This window comes from Trichoderma ghanense (assembly GCF_004382785.1).
Source record: "Trichoderma ghanense strain CCMA-1212 chromosome Unknown scaffold_10, whole genome shotgun sequence".
Taxonomy (NCBI): Eukaryota; Fungi; Ascomycota; class Sordariomycetes; order Hypocreales; family Hypocreaceae; genus Trichoderma; species Trichoderma ghanense.
In genome coordinates, this window is record NW_027395673.1 from 366,276 (window position 1) to 389,052 (window position 22,777).

General features: G+C 54.3%; 7 protein-coding genes across 7 annotated transcripts; 3 read left to right on the forward strand and 4 right to left on the reverse strand.

Moving 5' to 3' along the window:
* Positions 1 to 61: 61 nt before the first annotated feature.
* Positions 62 to 1,585, reverse strand: CCMA1212_007701 (uncharacterized protein; the record flags this gene model as incomplete). The annotated part of the gene is made up of 3 exons (XM_073704864.1): positions 62 to 423; positions 479 to 881; positions 944 to 1,585. The coding sequence occupies 3 exons, from the start codon at positions 1,583 to 1,585 to the stop codon at positions 62 to 64; spliced, it is 1,407 nt and encodes a 468-aa protein (XP_073556482.1).
* Positions 1,586 to 5,814: 4,229 nt separating this feature from the next.
* CCMA1212_007702 (Magnesium transporter) lies at positions 5,815 to 7,714 on the forward strand (the record flags this gene model as incomplete). The annotated part of the gene is made up of 2 exons (XM_073704865.1): positions 5,815 to 6,567; positions 6,638 to 7,714. 2 exons carry the CDS (start codon positions 5,815 to 5,817, stop codon positions 7,712 to 7,714), a joined length of 1,830 nt encoding a protein of 609 aa, XP_073556479.1.
* Positions 7,715 to 8,582: 868 nt separating this feature from the next.
* CCMA1212_007703 (STIP1-like proteiny) lies at positions 8,583 to 9,599 on the reverse strand (the record flags this gene model as incomplete). The annotated part of the gene is made up of 3 exons (XM_073704866.1): positions 8,583 to 8,756; positions 8,870 to 9,446; positions 9,511 to 9,599. The coding sequence occupies 3 exons, from the start codon at positions 9,597 to 9,599 to the stop codon at positions 8,583 to 8,585; spliced, it is 840 nt and encodes a 279-aa protein (XP_073556480.1).
* A 995-nt stretch (positions 9,600 to 10,594) lies between these two features.
* On the reverse strand, positions 10,595 to 11,617 carry CCMA1212_007704 (Alcohol dehydrogenase; the record flags this gene model as incomplete). The annotated part of the gene is made up of 1 exon (XM_073704867.1): positions 10,595 to 11,617. One exon carries the CDS (start codon positions 11,615 to 11,617, stop codon positions 10,595 to 10,597), a length of 1,023 nt encoding a protein of 340 aa, XP_073556485.1.
* A 1,714-nt stretch (positions 11,618 to 13,331) lies between these two features.
* On the forward strand, positions 13,332 to 14,225 carry CCMA1212_007705 (3-oxoacyl reductase; the record flags this gene model as incomplete). Its single annotated transcript, XM_073704868.1, has 1 exon — positions 13,332 to 14,225. The coding sequence occupies one exon, from the start codon at positions 13,332 to 13,334 to the stop codon at positions 14,223 to 14,225; it is 894 nt and encodes a 297-aa protein (XP_073556486.1).
* Positions 14,226 to 14,440: 215 nt separating this feature from the next.
* On the reverse strand, positions 14,441 to 15,223 carry CCMA1212_007706 (uncharacterized protein; the record flags this gene model as incomplete). The annotated part of the gene is made up of 2 exons (XM_073704869.1): positions 14,441 to 15,167; positions 15,216 to 15,223. The coding sequence occupies 2 exons, from the start codon at positions 15,221 to 15,223 to the stop codon at positions 14,441 to 14,443; spliced, it is 735 nt and encodes a 244-aa protein (XP_073556483.1).
* Positions 15,224 to 16,183: 960 nt separating this feature from the next.
* On the forward strand, positions 16,184 to 22,676 carry CCMA1212_007707 (Putative ankyrin repeat protein; the record flags this gene model as incomplete). Its single annotated transcript, XM_073704870.1, has 2 exons — positions 16,184 to 17,964; positions 18,077 to 22,676. The coding sequence occupies 2 exons, from the start codon at positions 16,184 to 16,186 to the stop codon at positions 22,674 to 22,676; spliced, it is 6,381 nt and encodes a 2,126-aa protein (XP_073556484.1).
* Between the last annotated feature and the right edge of the window lie 101 nt (positions 22,677 to 22,777).

Here is a 22,777-nt window from a genome sequence, read left to right on the forward strand (position 1 = left end):
ACGAAGTGGTCGGTGGCTATTTTCATTATATTACTTTACGACACCCAGATAAAAAGAGTTATTAATCCAATTGCACATCGCCAATCAATGACCAGTTCGAGCCATCATAATGCACCTCCCGTATGTGCCCATCAACCAGATAATAGCAGCGAGCCATGCCGTAGCCTGACAGCAAGGACGTGGCGGACCAGATCGTGGGCGTGAGACAAGAGATATCCGTGCCATTGTCGGGACTTCCGAGGGATGCAGGCGTTGACGAGGTCCGCCATCCAGTGCTGTCGTCCTCCCAAGTCATCTGGAGAGCGCCTGCGTCGTCTTGCCAGAGGATATACGTGTTCATAGCGCCGCCAGGTGTATCGGAATCTCGTGGAACGGTGAATGCTCCCATGGGTGCATCAGCCGGGACAGCGATGGCCGGCGCATCTAGGTTGACCAAGTGTGAGAATCGGGAGACCCAAAGGAATGGTTATTCACTCACCTGTGCTCAACTCGTCGGTCAAGTTGTTCCGTTTCGCGACAACAAGCTTCTGGTCGTCCCGCTGATAGATGATCCTTTCGCCTCCAGACCTTGCCGCATTCGCACTATACGGAATCTCTGCAAAGGCCGAATTTTGGTAACACTTGAGGCCGACCTTTTCTGGATTCCAGGTCAGATTGGCACAGTAAGCTTCGTGCATCAGGCCATCGCCGTCCTGATAGATGACGCTCGGCCAATACGCTGCGAGCCTTGAGTTGGGGGCTGCCTTCCAGCCTCTGGGCGACATGACTCCGCTGCCATTGTGGGTTTGTGCTGAAGCCGAAGGGATGTACTCCTCTCTGAAGACCCATTCCTGGATCTCGTCTTGGTCGTTGAGATAGAAGATTTCTGTTTGCATGTAGTTCTGCACAGTGAAGTTACAGTTAGCCGCATCATGCAATCCAACTCGGGGAAGATCAGGCTCACATTACTGCTCGTAACCGGGGTAAAGTAGAAGATGGGAACGTTAAAGCATGATGCCGCAATCGGTGTGCCTCGCTTGGCCCTTGTGTCATCGAGGGTAGCCAACGTTGACCATTTGCCATCGCCGGAGTGATACCCCATGACCCGCAAGTCGCCGTCTTGTCCCTGGTAGATGAGGCGGATGTTGAAGCTTGAGGAGCCTGTCCACCATCCCGTCACTCCTATGCCCGAGCGCGCATAAGCCGCATTGGGTGAGTTTGATGGTTTTGAAGGGGTCGAAGAAGCCGAAGGGGTTGAAGAAGCCCGAGGGCCCGCGGAACTGTCTGGTCCTGCTGTGCTTGACTTGTGACTGTGTCGCGATGCAAGAACGCCGCCCACCACGGCTGCGACGACGACAAGCAGCGAAACGACGCCTGCTATGATGAGCCACAGCTTCTTTCTCGCAGGTTTCGGTCCGCTCCCCTTGATCTGCGCGTCGCCTTTGGAGTCATCGCCAATGCCGTCAGGTCCAAAGTTGGCAACCTCAAGACCGTCGCCGTGGAAGACCTCTAGCCCCTGTTCGACTTGCGCGGTTGTCGAGACTTCCAGACCGGGAGCATACGCTCGTTGGACTCCCTGCAGCCCCGCGACATCGCGATCGGACATGCTATTCATCTCATCCACGTCGCAGGCGGTTGCGGCTCAAGACATGAACATGCCATGTCATATTTTCAAGTCAAATTTGATCCCCAAAGGGGTTTACATGGATGAAATGGCTGACCGCGGTCGCGTGGCAGATCAGCCCGGGGCCGGGTTAGATCCATTCATTGTTGAAAGCCTGACCGCGACAAGAGTGAGCGGCTACGCGAAAGACCCCTGGCGGTTCGATGTGAAGGATTCGTAGGATTGAGAGGAGAGCCAATGGCGAGGCGGTGCGTGGGAAGTGGTGATTTGGGACCCAACCGACATGAGTTTGTGAGTGGTGATGGATTGTGTAGTCGATATAAAGCAGAGACTCGTGGCATTTTGCCAAAGAACGGAGACAGTTTGAGACGGAGAAGACGATGTTCTCTCAACCGCCTACTGACTTTGTGTTCTGGATGGGGCTAGATATTAACATATTCATTGTCCGATCAACGGGTTTTCAGTGATCGCCGTCTGACAATTCGTGAACCCATGTCGTCTTTCAGGACCCCAGCAATTGTGGTTAATCCAAGAGGCTCATTGGCTCATTCGTTCCTCACGTCCGTCGAAATGCGGTTGCGCAAACCCATGGTCGCCTGCGCTGACCCTGTAACTCGCCATGATGATGATGGTGGACTTGTTGAATCTAACAAGCTCCTGTCAAACATGCTGTAAAGGTCAGCAACTGCATGATTCTAGTAGGAAGTCATTTCACTCGGGTGGTTAAGTTGAAGACGATTGCAACCAATAGAGTCGATTGCAACGACCGTTAAACAGTGCTGCTGCGTAGGAGTTTCCGACTGGGCATTAAGCCTGGCTGTTACATGTGTTAGTCACATCAAGGGCTTTTGGACAAGCGATTGGTATAGGCACATTCTACGGCTTCCGCGAAGAATGAGAACACAAAAAAGAATAGCCTATCGTGGTCGCATCATTGAAACAGGATGTTAAACCTCGTTGATCTATCGACGAGTACTGTGAGTCTCGTTGAGTAGTAGACCGAGTTTCGATCCGATAGTGTGTGCCTTGTAAACGTTGAGAAAAACCTTCTGCTCAAGGCTCTGCTGTTGGCAATGCTATTGGCTTCAAATGGGTGTTACAACTGCCTTACATGTAGTAAAGTTGTCGTCTTTGGTGAGGAATTGGTTGAACCGGGGCCTCATCGCTGCAACATCGTCTCTTCACTGAAGCTGTTGGCAGTTGAGAGCCAGCGCGGCTCAAATGACCAAGACTAGACGTCATCTCTCTCTGCCATCTTTTGCCGTGATTTTGCTGTGCAACTACGGCCTGCCCAGAGTCGACCGGATCCAAGAGTTGGCGTGCTCGTACTCGTACCGATTCGGAGAAACTGCCCTATCAGGCAGTTTGGGATCTGGATGCTGGAGGCGTATCGATACGGTGCCTGAGGCCGAATGACGTAAACACGGAGCGCCGATCTCCAAGAACTTGGAACATTGAAAGGTCGAGCAAGTTTTGAAGCAAACGATGAATGACCCGATTGCGACAATCTCGAACCCGGGTTTCACAGGCAGACGAGCACCTTGGCGAGCCGCGCAGCCACAAGAGAGCCAGTTGATTGTCGCACCCGAGTTGCAATGCCGCGCGTATGGTGACTGATGATTGATGGAGCCGAAATTCAAGATTGGGGCCGAGTCGCACAGTGGTTGCAAGATGAAACGAGGCATGCGGTATCAGTGTCTGAGAGTTGCACCAAGTTTGGCGTTTGGGGGGAAGAGACTGCGGGGTGGCCCAACAAAGGGGGATTACCAGGGCAATTCATGGCGTTGGGCTGGTGGGAGAAAGAATGCGTCAGTTGATGGGAAGAAGGAGGATACAGGTAGTGAGAGATCATGCCAAAGCATGACTGATGATGATTCCATTTCGGACAATGCCTGCACGTGTACTCTGTGGCGGTCTACAAAGTATATGATTCCAGCTCAGTGGTGGCTGGCTGACTTCAATTGCGGATGTAGTCAGCACGTCGGAATTATTAAGGTGAGCTGAAACCCACCTCGGCCGCCCTGTCCGCGAAGAGCCGGAGTGAATAGAAGCTTGAATCCTCTTCATGAGCCATCGAAATGGATGGCATCTCGTCTACTATCTAGTCAGACGGGCTGGAGACGAACTTCATGTTATCCCTGGTGCAATTGGAAAGAAAATGGTTCGTACCATTTCAGGGCAAACTGGGATGCAAGCCACCGCAGGGGCTGCTTGCGCTAGGCTAGGGCTTTAAAATGGATAAATTTAGCAGCAGTTGAAGAAGAGATGGAACTTGCTGTTCTCAAGTATCTGTACTCGTAACGCTCAGTCGATGAATGCGTGACGAGAGTCTGAAACGTCAAACGTACAAGACTCTAGCCGACGTGGATAAAATGCTTGGCGGCATGAGCGGCTTCCGTCTCTTTTCTGAGATTCTGCGTCTTCTCTTCTTGGAAATATTTCGTTGGATTGCTCTGCCCAGTGCTTGCAGGTACGAGGAATGAGAAAGCCACAGAAGAACTCGGGAGCCAGTAGCGCTCGAGGGTCCTGGGCCATGGCGTCAGCCGCTGATCCGTGGCGGTTGCTTTGTCCACGTTTTCTTTGTGTGTGCATGCAGCAGGGGACTTTATCGTCGGGTAACTGCTTGATGAGCTCATGTATGTGCTTCGTCAACATTTCCTTGTTTCGCGCCAGTTGGAGCCAATTGTACGAAGGACGATGATAAGCTGGCTTTTCACGGGGAAACTGGCCACCTGGTTTAATAGTGCTGGGGGCCATGGGAGCATATACAGGGGGACCCCTCGTCGTATTCGCAAGGCCGGCCGAGTGCAAGTGAGCACTTGTACGACTCTTTTCACGCCATTTTCGACCGCTGTTGGGCAAAAGAGGTCCAGTCTTCTCATTCCAGTTTTGGACGATGAAGAGACATGAATGATTTTCTGTTGGGCCAGGATCGAGGGCAGATGCTCGTATTGATGCATTGGTACATGTAGGTATTCTGCTGTTGGTGATACGCGTATTTGCTGCCCAGCCATAAAGTAAAGTTATTTATAGGTTGGCTCGTGAAAGGTTCGTTCTGCAGCGACTGGCGAGTCGTGAGTCTACATGTATTCACCCAACTGACTGGTACATGTACGAAGAACGTGGCTGGACCTGGTGAACCTGGCACTTACTGGATGGAGCAACTGGAGTATTCCTCTAGTGATAGTGTACATGTACAGTAGTAACACTGACGGTATCACCAGTAGGAGCGAAATGGATGGGCACCGTCCGCCGTTAGACTCGAAAGATGCATCGTCGCATCCATCCTCCTGCAGGGACAGCCTGAGATGCGTGTCCGTCAACCGCTAGTTCTGAAGATGTCTACCTGAGCTCTAGTAGCTGCAAGTCTCTGTGGACTAGTGATACGAATGTAATGCTCTGTCTTTTGCTTCAATTGATGCATCAACCCATCGATCCGAAAATTCAAGCAACCTAAGACGAGTAAGTATCGGTACGTGGCCCTAACAGTGGTCCAGCTGCGCCCCCTCTCCCGGGCTTGGCCAACAATGGAACCCACCAGTAGGGGCCTCCGGTGCTCCTCACAGCGCCAAACAGCCTCAGCTTCAGTGCTTCTTCCCAGCTGCAGCTCCCTGTCCAGCCCCCCCCGCCTCTCAGCGGCGTTAGTGCACGTAGCGCCCCTCTGGAGCCCCAAACCCCCCCTCCCCCCTTCAAGCCACATGCGCATCTCCGTCAACAAGCGCAACTTTGTACTGGTGCTGATTTCGTACATAACTCGCAACCCTGCAGCGCAATCCCTTTCCCTACTGAACCTTGCAGCTGTTTTGCTTCTTCGTCTCTTGCGATTCGCCGTCTTTTGCTCCTGAGACTCTTGCTCTTTATACGTTATAACCCGCCTCAACCCGACTCGAACTCGTGCTCTCGACCGTCTCCCTGCGCATAAGCCCTCGCATTGGCCCTCTACTTACCGCCACTTGGACGCATCATCCATCACCCTCTCGCTCTCGCCATAGCCACAACACGAACACATCTGGTCTTCCGTCGATCCCGCGACTCCTCCATGTAATCCGAGTTCGACTACCGCCGATCCGACTTCTCATCTTCCTCCTCCTCCTCTCCCTCTCTCTTCTTCGAGCTCCCAACCTCGACCTACACTCTCGTCGCAACCCTCTGGCGCTCCTCTTCCTGCCGCTCTCGACTCGCCCTCCTTGGGCCCGGTGCTCGAATCCGCCATGGACGATGATCTGCTCTTCCCACGAGGAATCGTGCCGGGAGGCGACGATTCTGTGCGACCGGGGTACTACAAAGCCATCGGCATCGGCCTGGCCATAGGATCGGGGCTGTTTATCGGAACGTCCTTTGTGCTCAAAAAGGTTGGCCTGCTGAGGGCAAACGCAAAATATAACGAAGTTGCTGGCGAGGGCTATGGCTACCTGAAGAACGCCTACTGGTGGGCTGGCATGATCCTCATGATCATCGGCGAGATCTGCAACTTTGTCGCCTACGCCTTTACCGACGCCATCTTGGTCACGCCGCTCGGCGCCCTGTCCGTCGTCATCACCACCATCCTGTCGGCCATCTTCCTCAAGGAGCGCCTGAGTCTGGTCGGAAAGGTCGCCTGTTTCCTCTGCATCGTGGGCTCCGTCGTCATCGTCATGAACGCGCCGCAGGAGTCCTCCGTCGCCGACATCCAGCAGATGCAAAAGTATGTCATAACGCCCGGTTTCCTGTCGTACACGGGCGTCATCCTCCTCGGATCCGTCATTGTCGCCTTTTTTGTTGGGCCAAAGTATGGTAAGAAGAACATGCTGGTCTACATCTCCATCTGCAGCTGGATTGGAGGCTTGAGCGTTGTGTCGACCCAGGGCCTGGGCGCGGCCATTATTGCCTGGGCCAGCGGGAAGCCTCAGTACAAGGAGTGGTTCTTATGGGTGCTCCTCGTCTTTGTCGTCGGCACTCTGCTCACGGAGATTATCTTTCTCAACGTGAGTTTCGCACAATGCGGTTCTGATTTTCTCATAAATAAGTGAATGAACTAAACGATACCCTCTGCAGAAAGCTCTCAACCTCTTCAATGCCGCCATTGTCACACCCACATATTACGTCTACTTCACCAGCACCACCATCATCACATCTGCAGTCTTATTCCAAGGCTTCAAGGGCACTGCCCAGTCCATCGTCACCGTCGTCCTGGGCTTCCTGACGATATGCTCCGGCGTCGTGCTACTGCAGCTTTCCAAGTCGGCCAAGGACGTTCCCGACGCCGCCGTGTTCAACGGCGACCTCGACCAGATTCACACCATTGCCGAGCAGCCGCAGCCTGAAACGGAACCCAAGGCGGATGCGATCCGAGGCGCAGCTGCTATCATCAGGCGCATTTCCAACGCGCGCCTTCGCATGGAGGCCGAAGAGCTGAGGCGTCTCCACGAAGAGAAGGCAGCCGAGGCCATGGCTCCCATCAGCGAGGACGGGCAGCCGATGTACGAATGGGACGGGCTGAGGCGAAGACGGACCATCGCGTCCAGCATGCGCAGCCGGTCGACGAGGCTCTCAACCCCCATTCCTCCCTCTCCAGCCCCTCCGACGCCTCACCCTCCGCTGGGCATGTCGCATTTCCCTACCGAGAGTGAGCTCGCGGACCACGACCGCAACAACATCAACGTCTTCTCCAGCCTAGCGGGCACCATCCGCGGCCGCCGGTCCCGCCATCATCAGCATCACGTCTTGCCGGTCAGCGAGCAGGACGAGGATGAAGAGGAGGTTGAGTACGGCATCGACAAGGTCCGCAGCCCGATGCACCCGCTGCCCCTCACCCAGATCGCCGTGCCCCAGTCGAAGCTTGACGACGAGGCCGGGGCTTATTATGGCCCGACCCGCGAGCAGTCGTACTTTTCCCGCGACAATGTCGACACGGCGTATCGCGGTGCCGCCGCCAGCCCCCAGACTCTCGGCCCCACGCCGCCGCCTCACGGCAACAAGCGCCAGTTCTCGTTCAACGTCTTCCGACGAACGCCCCAGCCGTCTGAAGAGGAACAGGTTGGGCTTGTCAAGGAAGACAGCGGCGACGGCAGAAGACCGCCGGGGCCACCCGGCCCATCAGGAGGAGGACCCCCTTCCCCGTCCTTTATGTAGATTAGAAGGTCCGGGACACAATGAGGGAAGCGATGATTCTGCATTCTAGCGGCGTTTTAGATGTCCTTTTTTTGAGGATTTTGGGTTTAGGGCCACCGGGCAAACGACGCTGTGCGTTGTGTTTTCCTTGGTTGACTTTTGCGACTCTTTCTGTCCTCTTTCTGTCCCTCTGCATTCTTCCCATGGCTGTCTCCCGCAGTACGCGGTATATAGGCGGGAGATTGATGTTGATATGGTTTGGAACGGGCCACTCATGACATGACGATACCCGGTCGCATGGATGTAGCGTCGGGGGTGAAGGGATTTGAACGTGTATGCATTTGCCTCTGGGCGTATGGAGAAAAAAAAAAGGGCGGCGGCGTGTTTGCAAACAGATGACGACGGGTTGGATGGATTCATGTCGTTTGTATATATGGGTATAGAACAGGATTGGCTTATGACGGGCTCTGTGCTTGGATGAGCAATACATGATGTACATGATTGGACTGCAATATTCGTCTCATTCTGCATTTTTTTCACGGGCGAATTGAAATTTGTCTCATACTGCATGGATCAAGGGGTTGAATTTGGGCAGTTTGAGTGGTAATGGGGATATTTCATTACGTCTATGGCTGTAGAAATGAAGGCTAAGTGCTGAAGAAACCCCCCCAACGCCATGCGATGCCGTCTACTCTCGCAGAAGTCGTATCCCAATCGTGACAAATATGAATGGATGAGAAATAAAGACGAGATTTTCGCAATCGCCTGCCTTGTGCCCAAAACATTAAAAACACCTCAAAAAACGTGAGAAAAAGAAAAAAAAAAGGAAAAAAAAAAAAAAAAAGGACGTGATCGTGTGAGGTGGAAAGAGCGCGATTTGGGCGTGATTTCACCAATCGGCCGCCCAGCCATTCTTGTCGAGAAACTCCTCGCAGGCCTGCCGCAGGGCGAGGTTGGGGCGCAGGTCGGCGGGCGTGAGGGGCTCGCGGGTGAGGGGGTCGGAGGGGTGGCGGCGGAGGTGTTCCATGATGGAGGCGCGTTCGTAGGATTTGCCTGTTTTTGTCTGTCCGGGGAGCATCAATGTTAGCATCTTTATCAATCATTGGGCATTGTTTGCTGTTGTTGTTAAAAGGCTACAGAGATGTATGACAGGGGGAGGAGGCAAGGTCAACTTACAATGACGGGGTCAACCATGACGTTGAAGCTGATATCGTCAATGGCCCATTCAGGAACCTCGCGCTTCTTCTGGTTCTGCTCCCGCGCCGCTTCAAACACATTCCGCAGGACATTCATCCTCTCGTCCGCCTCGTCCTCAATCGCCTTCCTCTCGGCCTCGTCCCCCGGCGCCACAGCCGCGAGCATCTCGTCCCTCTCCTTGCGCAGCAGCTCGACCATCCTGTCCTCGACCTCGGTCTCGAGCCGGAGCCTCTTCTTCTCGCGATCCGCCCAGCGCTCCTTCTTGCAGCGCAGGACGATGCCGGTGACCGCCGCCAGGGACTTGTCGTTGTTGGCGGCGCAGAGCTTGTGCGCCTCGAGGGCGTGTTGGAGGGCGCCGTCGAAGTCGCGCAGGGAGAGCTGGGCTTGGGCGAGGTAGTAGTGGGCTTTCATGTTGTTGGGGGAGAGGGAGAGGCAGGTCTCGCAGTCGGAGATGACGGAGTCCCAGTGGTTGAGCTTGAGGCGGGCCATGGCGCGGTTGGTGTAGAGGGCTGGGTTCTTGGGGTCGGCGATGATGCTGGTTGGGTGGATTGGTGAGCTTGATGTTCAGGTTGAAGGGGGTTGATGATATAGGGGGGAGAGGTTGATAGGGGGGGGCTTACGCTTTGGAGTAGAGGCTGTCGGCGCCGATGTAGTCGCCGGCTTGGAAGTGGCGGTTGCCTTCTTCTTTGAGTTGCAGTGATTTGGACATTTTGGCGGTGGTGGTTGTGTGTTGATTAATGTTGATGGAGGATGAGATATGAATTGATGATGTGAGGCTGATAGAGATGCTGTGTGTGTATGCGAGGAGGAGGTTTTGTGCCTAATGGCGGCAGATGCTCATGCCTGTGAACCCAAGTAGAGCGGATGCAAAGCGCTTGCTGAGCCAGTCCAGGGCTCGACGGTTGTGGTATGTTCTACCGCTGTAACTGAATATACGTAGTCTTGTATCACCGGGCTGTGTTGAGGTGGTGCCCAATGGTTGAGCTGCGGGAGTATTAATGAGCTGAGAGGGGGAATGTAAGCGGAAGTTGTCGTTCACTGTAGCCAAGAGATGAATCGATGAAAAACAGATATATGGTAACGACAGATTGTGTGATTAAGACGCCTCGCGAGGATAAACTGAGGGAAGACTGAAAAGAAAGGAGAAAAGCCGCGCGCGAAGTCGATGGAAAGGAAGAGACTATCGCGCGCACGTCTGGATTTGCATCAGATTTGCCTTGGACCTGAGCGGGAGAAGGACCCTGAATCTGCACTGGACGGCTGTGGCGGGGCGGGAATTTCTAATGCTGGTCGAGGGTGGAACATTCGAGAAGGGGCTGCTGTGAGACTTGGATGGGAGATTGCGTGCGGTTGTCACTGTATGTTTGCTGCATGGGATGTTGCTGTTGGAGTTTCGAGCATTGCTAGACTTTATCAGATTGATAGCAAGAGAATTGCTATTTTGAGGTGGATTCTGTTTCGTTTGCCTCGTTTGTACGATGCAAGGGGGGTTTTAGGTCGAGGTTTGAGGCGATCACAGAAAAGGGACTTGGTACCTGTCACTTTGCGGAGGTGGATCCGGTGGCTGCACTTGTTGGATCTGTGTGCTGTTCTCGATTCACCTCGATTGAGCTAAATGTAGCGCCAGATTTCTATCAACACAAAATAACACACCAACCATCTATCGTGATAAACACACATCTCATCATCATCCAGTGCTCATCCTCACTGATCCATCACCAGCACGTTCCTGAACCGCGGCTTCCCCGCAACCAAATCATCCACCGCCTGCTGCGCCTCCGCCAACGGATACCGCTGGATCATGCACCGGATCCCGTGTCGCACCGCAAACCGAATCGCCTCCTCGCTGTCAAGCGCGTGGCCGCTCGCCCAGCCGTGGACGCTCGCCCCCTTCAGCACCAGCGCCGTCGTGTCAAAGGGCACCGGCCCGATGAGGCACAGGTTGAGCATCTTCCCCCCTGGCGCCAGCGCCTTGACGAGGGCGCTCATCGTCTCGGCGTCGGGCGCCGTCTGCACGACAATGTCGGCGCCGCCTCGCTTGAGGATCTCGGCGACGGCGTCGGATGCCTTGGTGTTGATGTAGTGGTGCGCGCCGAGGTCGTTTGCGAAGCTGGCCTTGTCGTCGCCGGACGAGAGGGCAATGACTTCGTAGCCCATCTTGTTGGCGTACTGGACCGCCAGGTGGCCCAGCCCGCCGAGTCCGTTGACGACGACGATGCCGCCCTGCTCGACGTGCAGCTTGCGGATGCCGTTGAAGACGGTTACGCCCGCGCATAGAAAGGGGGCGATTTCCGCCGCGTCGACCTCCTTGGGCACGCGAACGACGGCTTCAGCACGGAGCAGGACGTATTCTGCATAGCCACCGTCAAAGCTGACCCCGTTGACAGCCTGGTTCTCGCAGTACTGAAACTGCGAGCGCTGGCACTGGCGACACGTCCCGTCATGTCCGCCGTGCCATGGACCGCCGACTCGTTGGCCGACTGCGATGCGCGTCACGTTTTCGCCCACGGCAACGACGTCGCCGACGAGCTCGTGGCCCGGGACGCGGGGGAAGACGGGGCCGACGTGGCCCGCGATGATGGAGACGTCGGAGGAGCAGACGCCGCAGGCGAGGACCTTGACGAGCACTTGGTTGGGGCCGGGGAGCTGTAGGGGGAGCTCTTTTTCGGTGAAGGGGGCGTTGGCCTCGAGGGTGACCATTGCTTTGTAGGTTTTGGGGAGGGACATGGTGACTGTGTTGCTTTGTGACGATTGTAGACGGGAACGTCGTGGTTTGAGGTTTTGAGGTTCAGTTGCCGGAGGGGAGATGGTGACTGTGATGATGCTGGCTGCTGCGTTTGATCATCTTGTTCTCGATTGCAGTTGATCGGCATATATATGTCCGTGGGACCGTATCGTCATGAACAGCTTCTTGCATTCGTCCGCAAATCTTTTTGTTTCCATTCGAAGCGATCGGGAACGGCTTTATTGCACAGTCAACAATTCCGATCGATCAGAAGCTTGATCAGCCAATGACGGTCTCTTGAGCGGTGTTGTCGATGGAGGCGCCATCTGTTTCGGGGCTATTTCCGAACCACACGGCTGGCTCAGGAACCGCAGTTGAGTGGGACTCGAGAGCGAAAAGTCCGGCTGGATGTCTCAGAGCGAAGACACCAGGTGAAGGCCCTTGACACATTGTGTACGGGACTTGACATGTACCATATAAGTGCTATAACGAGAAGCTGGTTATTTAGTTAGACTCGCTTTGAAGAGAGGTGTATCTAGTAGTCTAGTTGTGGTAGCGTTGGTATGGGATATGCTGATGCTTGACAGGTCGTTTGAGAATGACAATCCAAAGACGCAATTATAGGAAGCACTTTTTTTTTCTTTAACATATTTGACTATGGATAGTTCCCATTTCCTCGTTCGGATGCGTCATGTGAGTTGCGCTTTGAGTAGAGCTGGCCTGTCTTGTTCAACCAAGTTCCATCTCAAGGTTTGCAGCATCTTGGTGGAGATTGTTAAGTCCGAAACGCGAGCCTCGTCCGGGCAGCTTGTATGAGCTTACAAGAACCACAAGCATGCGATCGACCACGCTATTGGGAATGATGTTTCGCTCACTCGAAGATTGCTCGGCTGATGAGGAAGTGTGCTGGTGGAGAGTATCATGGCCATGCATCACTATCACCTTGTTTTACAATATCACTCAAGTCTCATTCTCACAGCTCTTTTGCGGATGTTTATTGTATTTAGGTTCGAATCTGGAAAGTCACCAATCCATCTCCGATGACCATGTTTGACGAGAAATGAGTACCCGATTTCAGTCATTCTTGGTCGGGATGTGCAGCTTTCGTCTTCCTTGGGAGTCGTATAGGGAGGGTTGAACGGGGTTGAAAACACCAGCGCATTAGACGGTTCGAGAGCAATTAATTGCCTTGAAGAAGCTGCCAAAGTAAGCTTTTTGATGCGGGATGACGTACAAAGCCCACGGGTCATCTTTTAGCATCGCCCAGAAAGAGGGCCATGCAATTGCAATGCCGCGGCAACGACACACAACCAAAGAAGCCCCCTCTAACAGACAGACACAGCATCCATGCACGACATATACTGCAACACGTGTCGGGGCTGTTACTTCTAAGCATGCTATTCACATAGAATCTTGTGGCTCCCGGCCTGACAGGGTTCGGCAATGTGGCTGCCATTTGCAGCTGTTAATTCCGATGAGGCCCTTATCCCGAACGACTCCAACTCGGTCATACGTGCATGTCACCCATCTTGCTTGATATTCGGCGGCTACCAAGAGGTTGAAAAGCTGGAGAGGAAGTGACATATATAGGATTCGTGTTGCCAACTTGTCTGTGCAATCGAAATATACCTAAAGAGAAAGACTTGTAGTTGATTCCGGTCACAGCCAATCCCTTACTAGTTCACACTTGCACAGCAACTTACACCAAGCCTCACCATGTCCCAAGTATATCTCATCTCAGGAGCATCCACCGGCTTTGGAGCCCTGTCAGCCCGAGCCATCGCCAAAAGAGGCCATACCGTCTTCGCAGGAATGTACTCGCACAGCGGAAACACCAAAGAATACTCAGACGCCATATCGCACTTCGCCCAGGAGAACAAGGTCGACCTCCGGCCCATCCCCCTCGACCTCCTCTCCCAAGATTCCGTCAACGCAGCCGTGAACCACGTCCTCCAATCCACCGGCCGCATCGACGCCATCGTCCACAACGCAGGCCACCTGTGCTGGGGCCCGTCCGAGAGCTTCAGCGCAAAGCAGCTGCTGCACTTATACGACGTCAACGTCGTCGGCTGCCAGAGGCTGAACCAGGCCGCGCTGCCGCACATGCGAAGGCAACGATCAGGCCACCTGATTTGGATCTGCAGCAGCTCGACGTACGGCGCAAAGTCGCCCATGGCAGGACCCTACTTTGCCGCGAAAGCCGCTCAGGATGCCCTTGCGCAGTCGTACGCGCATGAGCTTGCGCCGTGGGGGATCGAGACGACGATTGTGCTGCCGGGGGTGTTTACAAGGGGCACGAATCACTTTGTCGATGCTGCGAGGCCGGAGCTCGGGGATGTGGAGGAGGAGTATGAGGGGGGGCCTACGAAGGGGATGGGCGAGGAGACGTTGAGGGGGACGGAGGGGTTGTTGCCGCCGGATGCGGAGCCGGCGCTTGTTGCGGATGCTTTGGCTGATTTGGCGGATGTGCCGAGGGGGAGGAAGCCTTTTAGGGTGTCTGTTGATGCGGTGCTGGATGGGGGGGATGTTGGTGCTGCGGTGGTGGATAATAACAAGGCGAATGCGTATCGACGGATGGGGCTGGGGAGGTTTCTGAAGGTGCAGTTGTGATGTGACAAGTTGGTCCTTGTAGTTGAAGTGGTATGCCTACCTTAATATGATGGTTGTTTTCCTACCAATATCATATCAGATATGTGCCTGCCTTTGTCCCGGGTGTGAATTGTTTCTCAAGTATTCGGCAGACGCTGCTCTTCTCCATAAGGCTTCATTTTCAATAGAAGCAGATGCGTCCTTCAGTAGTTCGTCTGGAAATGTAAGATTCTATTCTACTCTCCCTTCTTTACTTTCTCTACAATCGCATCTGCCATCCGCTGCCGAACGCGATGCGGTACTTCATGTCCACAGTCATCCAGAATAACCAGCGTTGCCCCTTTCACATCATCTCTCAGAGCCTCCGCATGCTCCATCGGGAAGATCTGGTCCTTTGCGGCATGGATAACAACAGCCGGACATGTTATCTGCTTCAGCAGCTCGCGCGGCCATTTCACACCCGACGCATCAGAATGGTTATACTTTGTCCACATTGCCCCGCTCTCTTTCTCGCGGTAATATGCAATCTCAGACTCCCGCCTTGATTCAGCTCTCTCCTCTTCCGTGGGTGTTTGAGTTGCCAACGCAAGGTCAAGCTGCATACAGGACTGGATCCAAGCCTCACCATCCTCCAGGTCCTCTGGGACGGTATACGCCTCGGCAAGGAGCCACTGCCCTTCTAGATGGACTTGTGGCGGGTTATCGCTAGGGAGCTGCTGTCGACCAGCTGGACTCGTGAGGATAGGGCCCAGACTTTTGACAATGTCGGGCAGCCGAGCGGCGATTTGCCATGCAAGGGTCCCGCCTAAACTGGTACCGACGAGGTGGACGGTTGAGAGCCCAAGATGCTGGATGAGGCCCACAATGTCATCTACCGTGTTGCTGAGCGAATAGGCCGGCGAGCCATCAGGTGGTTTTGTGAAGGATGTGGAGCGGCCAGTATCGCGATGGACGAATGAACGACTTGGCTGATGTGAAGCCAACAACTAGCCCTACAATGCCTACCAGTACGGCCTCATAGTCTAGTACCAGCTAAAGAGCCATGATGTGTCGGAACAGATGCGTAGGCGATGGAGACGTAACAAGGCTGGGCGTTCCTTGAAGGTGGTCAATATCCTCCTAAATGGTCACCGCGTTGACGAAAGCTCGGAAACACTACAACATATAATTCTTCTTCCAAAAGTGATTCGCGAGTGAAAGGTAAGATATGTTCGTTAGTTACGATATATGATGACCATGTAAACGCCGCATAAGCAGAGTCAAATGCGTAATGTCCGTGAGAATAAAGCATTCTGTGACGACTGTGTTACACGGTCAACTTATGTGTGCCAGTGTTAGCGGATATTTGCGACCCTGAGCCCAAGTAATGAGAATTGGGATCATCAGCGTGTGAAACGCCCTCCCTAGTGTGTTACTGAAGTTGAAGCACGATTGGGAACTGCTCAAGGCCATACACATACAATACGGCGAACTATCACAGAGGAATAACGGTTTGCAAATACCACACAAATGAAGCAGAATAACAAACCCTGTTGGTTCTCCAATTGTTTGTATTGCTAATAGTATTCCTAGACGTCGCTGGCATATATGTTTGGCTCCTGACTTGTAACGTAAGGTCGTCAGTGTATCCCCCCCCTTGATGTAAAGTATCTGAACATTGGCTCAATTTGCTGATTACTCATGACGAAGAATATGGGCCAATCAATGGGCGTATACGCTTACTTCGTACACGAAGTGCATACAAGCTTCGTCCCCCATTATAGGCAGCAAGGGGCCGAGGTCCTTCAGATGGACCGTACGCGGAGCCAGCCTGGCAGTTACAACAACAGACATCAAAGTTTTGTTCATGTTGAGGCGGCTCAAAGTCGCTTACCGGAATTGTTTGATCCGCCACGACTGAGGCGATCGTGGAACTCGATTCAACCATCGTGGCAGCTTCGAGTGCTCCACTGCCCCGAGCCTGAAATTTCGCATCAATCATGGGCCTGAAAAGCCAGGCTACATGTAGTGATGGCGAGTTCATCCACAGCGACGAAGAGACTGATGCTGTCTTCATCGGCCGCGACGACATCAGTGACTACAATCCGCAACAGCTGCTCCCCGAGCCTCCTCAAGTCCTCGGCAGGATACGAGAATGGCTGCAGCCCACAGCATACGACATCGCGGGAGGCGAGTACCGCAGGCACCTGTCCTCTCATGTCGCGGGCACCGGACGCTGGCTCACTTCAAGTGATGCCTTTCACGCATGGCTGGACAGCGAGGAGCATGGCTTGCTCTGGATAAAGGGCATCCCGGGATCTGGCAAGTCGGTCATGTCAGCCAAGCTCATCGACGAACTGGCAAAGTCGCATCCTGGCTCCCCCGTGCTCTTCTTCTTCTTTCGCCAGATTATCGATGCCAACCATGAGCCCCGGGCCCTGTTGCGAGATTGGATGGATCAGCTGCTCAGCTATAGCCCTCCTCTGCAGAAGCAGCTGAAGACTTACGTCGAAGCTTATCGACCCCTCGAAAGCGTTTCTACAGAGGATATGTGGAAGCACCTTCGTCTGGCCTTTGCGAGTCTACCTGGAAAGGTCTTTTGCGTCGCGGATGCACTTGATGAAATAGATCGTGGCCATGACGAGTTCCTACGAGCGCTCGCAGAACTCGGCCGATGGCGACCAAAGACGGTCAAGGTCCTGATCACCAGCCGTCCCGTTGCAGGCGTCGAGATACCGCTGAGAAAGTCGCCTTGTCTGAACATTCGCCTACAAGAGGCCCTGGTCGATGTGGACATTGCGACTTACGTTCATTTTGCCCTGTCAAGATCCAGCATCCCGAAGCGCGACTGGCAAGTCATTGTCGATGCCGTGCCCGGCCGAGCCAATGGCTTGTTCCTCTACGCCAAGTTAACCATGGAGGCATTCCTTGAGCCGGGCGTCGACATCAACACCGTTCTGGCGAAGCTTCCGGCCGATTTAAACGCCCTCTATACCGATCTATTGGCTGAACACGCGCAACGATCTGGAGTTCCAAACGACATGCAGCATCTCATCTTACAGTCCGTCACTCATGCCACTCGGCCTCTGAGGCTGCTCGAGCTGGCCGAAATGATCAGGATCAGCGTTCCCGGGGACACCACGCGGGACATTAAAGCAACCAAGGACCTCATCAGAGCTGCTTGTGGACCATTGCTGGAGATTCTACCCGACGAAACTGTGTCGGTGATTCATCACTCCTTTACCGAGTATCTCAAAGGCACTACGAGATCTGGCGAGAGTCTACAAACGGGATATCCCCTCTTGCGCATGGGGGCAACGAATGCTCAACTGGCTCTCCAGTGCGTAAAGTACCTGCAGTCGGGATGCCTGAGCTCTGCTGTTCTTGACACAGAGGAAGTTATCGACGCCATGTCCTACGCCCAGTGGGATGCCGGCGGCGCGCATCAAAAGTACAAGCGCCGAGTGCAAGATGCCGAGGTCCAACTGAGGCTTCAGTATCCGTTCTTTGAGTATGCAGCCAGTAACTGGTATCTGCACATTGCAAAGTCCGAAGCGGCCGGCCAGGATCAAACGGACATCAATGCGAAGCTCAACGAACTGTTTGCGGACGGTGACCGAATGAAGGCATGGCTTCAGATGAGATGGCCGGAGAACGGGGTAGGCGGCAGAAAGGTCACGAAGCTTCATATTGCTGCGAAATCTGGCCTGCTATCATACACCAAAGAACTCCTTGGCGAGTTTGACGTGGACGTAGCCGACATATATGATAGAACCCCCGTGTAAGTTTCCCCTCTTTTCTTCCCACCTTGGAGCTTACTCGCCCCTGGGTCGCCGATACGGTTGTTTCTTTTGAGGTTGAGTTGATGAGTGCTAACTTGATGCTCTCTGTAGTTGGTGGGCCGCTTCTGAGGGTCATGCAGGAGTTCTGTCGGCCCTGTTGGAAGCCGGCGCGAGCCCAGATCTGCCGGACAGCTTCTCTGGAGTCAGACCTCTGCACATGGCAGCCAGCAACAACCACGCCGCAGCAGTAGCAGTATTGCTGAAAGCCGGCGTCAATGTGTTAACAGAAAAGACTCTCGAAGATCCTTGGATCCGGTGTGGCAACACCCCGTCGTCTATTGGGGACACGCCGCTGATGTATGCCTGTTACAACCACCTCGAGGCACTTGAAGCCTTTCTGCCGTTCATCAAAGACAATCCGGACCTCTTGCACCGCGCTTTGGCGTGGGCGGCCGGTGTGGGAGCGTCAAAGAACGTGGCTCTCCTCCTTCAGCAGCCTGGCGTGGATGTCAACGCACTTGTTGACGGCCAAACGCCGCTCTATAGGGCCTGCGGGATGGTCGACGATGTCCAGGTGGCGATGCTTCTGCAGGCTGGCGCGGACCCCAACATCAGATGCGATGTTGGTGAGGTTGCCGGCTATCGGTGGCCGGAGCCGGCCAAGATGAACTGCTTCTTCGCCTTGTGCAACCAGTACAGAGGTGAACGGTATGATGACGGACTACGGATAATCGTTCCGTTGCTGGTTGAAGCCGGAGTCGACATTCACTACCGCACCCCGTTGGGCGAAACTGCACTCCATGCTGCAGTCGGCTCGCCCGTCCTACTCAAGCTGCTCCTCGACGCTGGGCTCAATGCCAACGCCGCCGATATTGAAGGAGCGAGACCTCTACATTACCTTCAGTCAGCATCGCATCCCCTGATGCCATCCATAGAGCTGCTCATCGAACAGGGGCATGCCGATATCAACGCCGCAAGAGATGACGGGCAGACTCCCCTCCACGCTCTCATCCTTGCGCTTGATGGAGACACCCTGACGAGGTTCTTGGATTATGGACCAGACTGCAAGGCGGCTGACAACAAAGGCAACACGCCGCTGCATCTCCTCATGCAAGGATACGGCGCACATGCAGAAACCGTCAAGGCTCTTCTTGCAAGAGGCGCTGATCCAAATGCGCGGAATCACGAGGGCCTCACTCCCTTACTGGCTTGGAGCCATTTTTCCTCGGACCACATGGACATTCTAGACGCGTTTCTCGATTTCGGCGCCGACATCAATGCGGTCGACAGACATGGGAACAATCTGCTCTTCCGTGTTCTCTCCTCCTCCACGCGGCCTTACGGGGATGAATCTCACAGATACCTTGCCTATATCATTGATCGGGGACTGTCGCCGTTTCAACGCAACTATCTGGGCGAAACGGCCCTGCATCAGACACTGGGGTGCCATGACGGTTCCAGAACAGCTAGACTAGGCAGCGCTGTTCATATATCGAGACTCGATTTCTTGATTGGCCTGAAACTCGATGTCAAGGCCGTTGACTACAGGGGGAACACTCTCCTCCATGCACTCGCTATGCGGAAAGACAACCACGACTCCTACAACGGCATGCATCTCGTCGCATTCTGGGAGCAGCTCCTCGCTCTCGGCTTGGACTTGGAGCAGAAGAATCATGCCGGACGTACGCCGCTTCATTATCTATGCGCAGGTCGCACTCATGCCCTGCGATTCATGCCGGGAAGAGTCATGCCTATCGATCTTGTGCTTTCCCGAGTCAAGGATGTTAATGTCGCCGACATTGATGGAATCACGCCTCTCCATATAGCCGTGACCTGTGGGAGAATGTATGCAAAGAAGCTGATTGATGCTGGTGCAAATCCCCTGGCGACTACCCACGAGGGGCTCACTCCTCTCCATCTTGCTGCTCGGTGTAGAGACAGCAACAATGTCGGCCTACTGCTTCATGCCATGAGACAGCGACAAGAGGCAATGGCCATTACTGGTAGCACCACGCAGACAAAGGACTGCCATGTTTCGCATTCTACGGCTGGGTCGCACGTTGTACTGGGTGTGAATGCAAAGGCGGTACATGAAAACAACACGATCACACCTCTGTACTACGCTTGCAGGTCTGGAAGACCCGAAACCGTGTCGCTTCTGCTGGACGCCGGAGCTGACGTCCGGATCGGCAACCTGTTTGAAGCTTGTCTTGAGTTTGAGGAGGAATGTGCTTTATGGAAGCCATCCCCTCCGCCCCAAGATGATGAATATGACCATGATTCTGGGACTCCTCTACGCCTCGCTGATACCTACCGTCATGCTGGGTATGATCCAAGTGGTAGTGCAACTCCAGACATCACCTCGAGTGACACAGCACGGCTTGAAGAGATAATCGATATGCTAGTTCAGCATGGCGCCGATACAGCTCTGCTTGCGGGCAATACAGCGAAGCGGCAAGTTGGGATGATCAAGGCAGCTATGGCGAAAAACCGAGATTATACGGCCGCATGCTTGAAGCGTGCCCTTGGCCAGACGTCGAAACGTCTAGGTGCTGAGGAAAGCAGGGATGAGGTCAGCGAGTTGGTCGAGGCCATATCTCACCGCGAGAAAGAAGCTGCAATCGGAGCCCTGAAAGCGTCAAGTCTCATCGGTACGGGCACTGAGGGCCGACTCATTCCACTGAGACTTGTCACTCGCTTTCTGGCCAGAAGGGAGTATCATCTCGTAGAAGGGCTGTCTAAGCTTGGGGCTAGCTTTCTGCTACAGTCTCCCCCGGGGTCTAGATATGATCGAGACAACAACTGCACCCTATCGCATCTCATACGGCTGGGCTTCACGTCCCTTGTTGACAAGATTGGCTCCATTGAGGCAGAGCGGAGATTCGAAACAGGAGACTGGCATGCCTTTGGCGACAACACACGGCCTGGCCTATGGTACGCCAAGAGAGACGGTCCTCTTCCTTATGTGAGGCCCCTCCTCTTTGACGCAGTTCAGCGGGAACTGCCCAACATGGATATGCTTCGCCTGCTTGTGGAGAGATTTGCCGTCGACATCAACGAAACTGACGGTTCCGGCGAGACTGCTCTCTTCCAAATCGTCCGGGGCAACAACTGGTGGCAAGTCCACCAGGCACTGCCCTATCTGCTCGATGCCGGCGCAGACATCCGCATGCGAAACGCAAACGGCCAGACACCCCTTCACATGGCCCTTCAAGCAGACGACAACTGGCCCGGCCCCTATAACTGGGACGCAGCCAAGATCTTGATCGAAAGAGGCGCAGATGTGAATGCGATAGACGACAAGGGCCAGAGCTGCCTTGCGTGTGCGCAGAACAACGTCGACATGGCACGCTTTCTCATCAAACACGGAGCGGCCGTGAATGTGGACTCCATCTTTGGTGCGATTGAGTCCAGCAACACCCACGTTCTTGGAGCACTCTTGTCTGGAGGGATAGACCCAAATTCACGCCAAGGCGCTTCTTCGTGTGAGGGATTCGACGCAAAGAAGCTGTACAGGCTTCAACTGGAACAGCGCGAGGTGTTTCCGCTCTATTACGCCGCCATGCAGCTGAGCCCCCGTTGGCATCCCACTGACAACAAGTACGGAGAGTTTGCCAGGAGAGTGGAAACCGTCCGAACCCTCCTCCGCCACGGAGCCGATCCCTTTGCAAAGTTCCTGAAGAGAGGCAAAGAGGCAGTGGATGCAAGCAATCCATCAGCAGCACACATGCAGACTCCTTCCATCGACGTCCCGATGGGCTACAAAGAATGCACTCTGCTGCACGAGGTGTTATTTGCAGGCGTATTAGCTGACGTATTCTTCGAACTTCCCGATCTCGACGTCAATCATCGGGACGCCAAAGGACGCACTCTTCTCCACATGATATGCGAGAATAGGGGCGGTCCCGACAGTGGTGGTCCAGATCATATCATTGGTTCGTACACGAAGAGTTACGGGGGCGATCCGAAGGAGCCCGTCGCTGTTTTCGAGCGATTGCTCTCTCTCGGTGCAGACCTGGAGGCTACAGATCTCTTTGGCCGCAATGTCTTGCATTACATGCTCGTTGGCGAGGTCGACATTGAGTCTGTGTCATTCATGAAATTCATGGCTTATACGCTTGCCCGAGCTCCCTCGTTGATGAACCAGCCAGATAGGAACGGCGATACTCCGTTTCACTATGCCATGATGCGAGCGGTCCAGAAGAATGCAACTGGCGGAGCAGAGATGCTGTTGCAGGCTGGGGCAGATCACACAGTGGTCAACAACAACGGAGACACCCTGCTTCATATCCTAGGCCGCGGCCTCGCCATTGCAGCCCTACGCACGTTCTTCGAGGAATTGGTCAGCCGAGGCCTTGACATCAACGCGCGCAACAGTCGTGGCGAAACAGCTCTCTTTTCATTCTACAGCTGCCCCAAGACAAGCGCCGATGCGCGCTACATGGCCGCGGCAAACAGACCTTCTGGGGAACAGGCAAAGGCACTCTTGGAGAAGCTAGGCGGTGACTTTTCTGCTCGAGATAACAGAGGGCGTGGGCTGCTACATGTTGCTGCGGGGGGGGACGTGGAACGGTTCCAGGAGTTGATGGACTTGGGGCTTGATGTCATGGCGGAGGATAATGCTCGGCAGACGGCCATTGATGCGGCTGCTGCGTGTGGGAACAGGGAGATTTTGGAAATATTCGAGAAGAAGAAGAAGAAGAAGGACTGAAGGTACGAAAAGCATATCACTTTGCTTGGGCATGAAAATGGGATTGCGTCGTGCCAATCTATTCAGTCCTCAGTCACAGGGGGGGAAATGGTAGCGGTCCA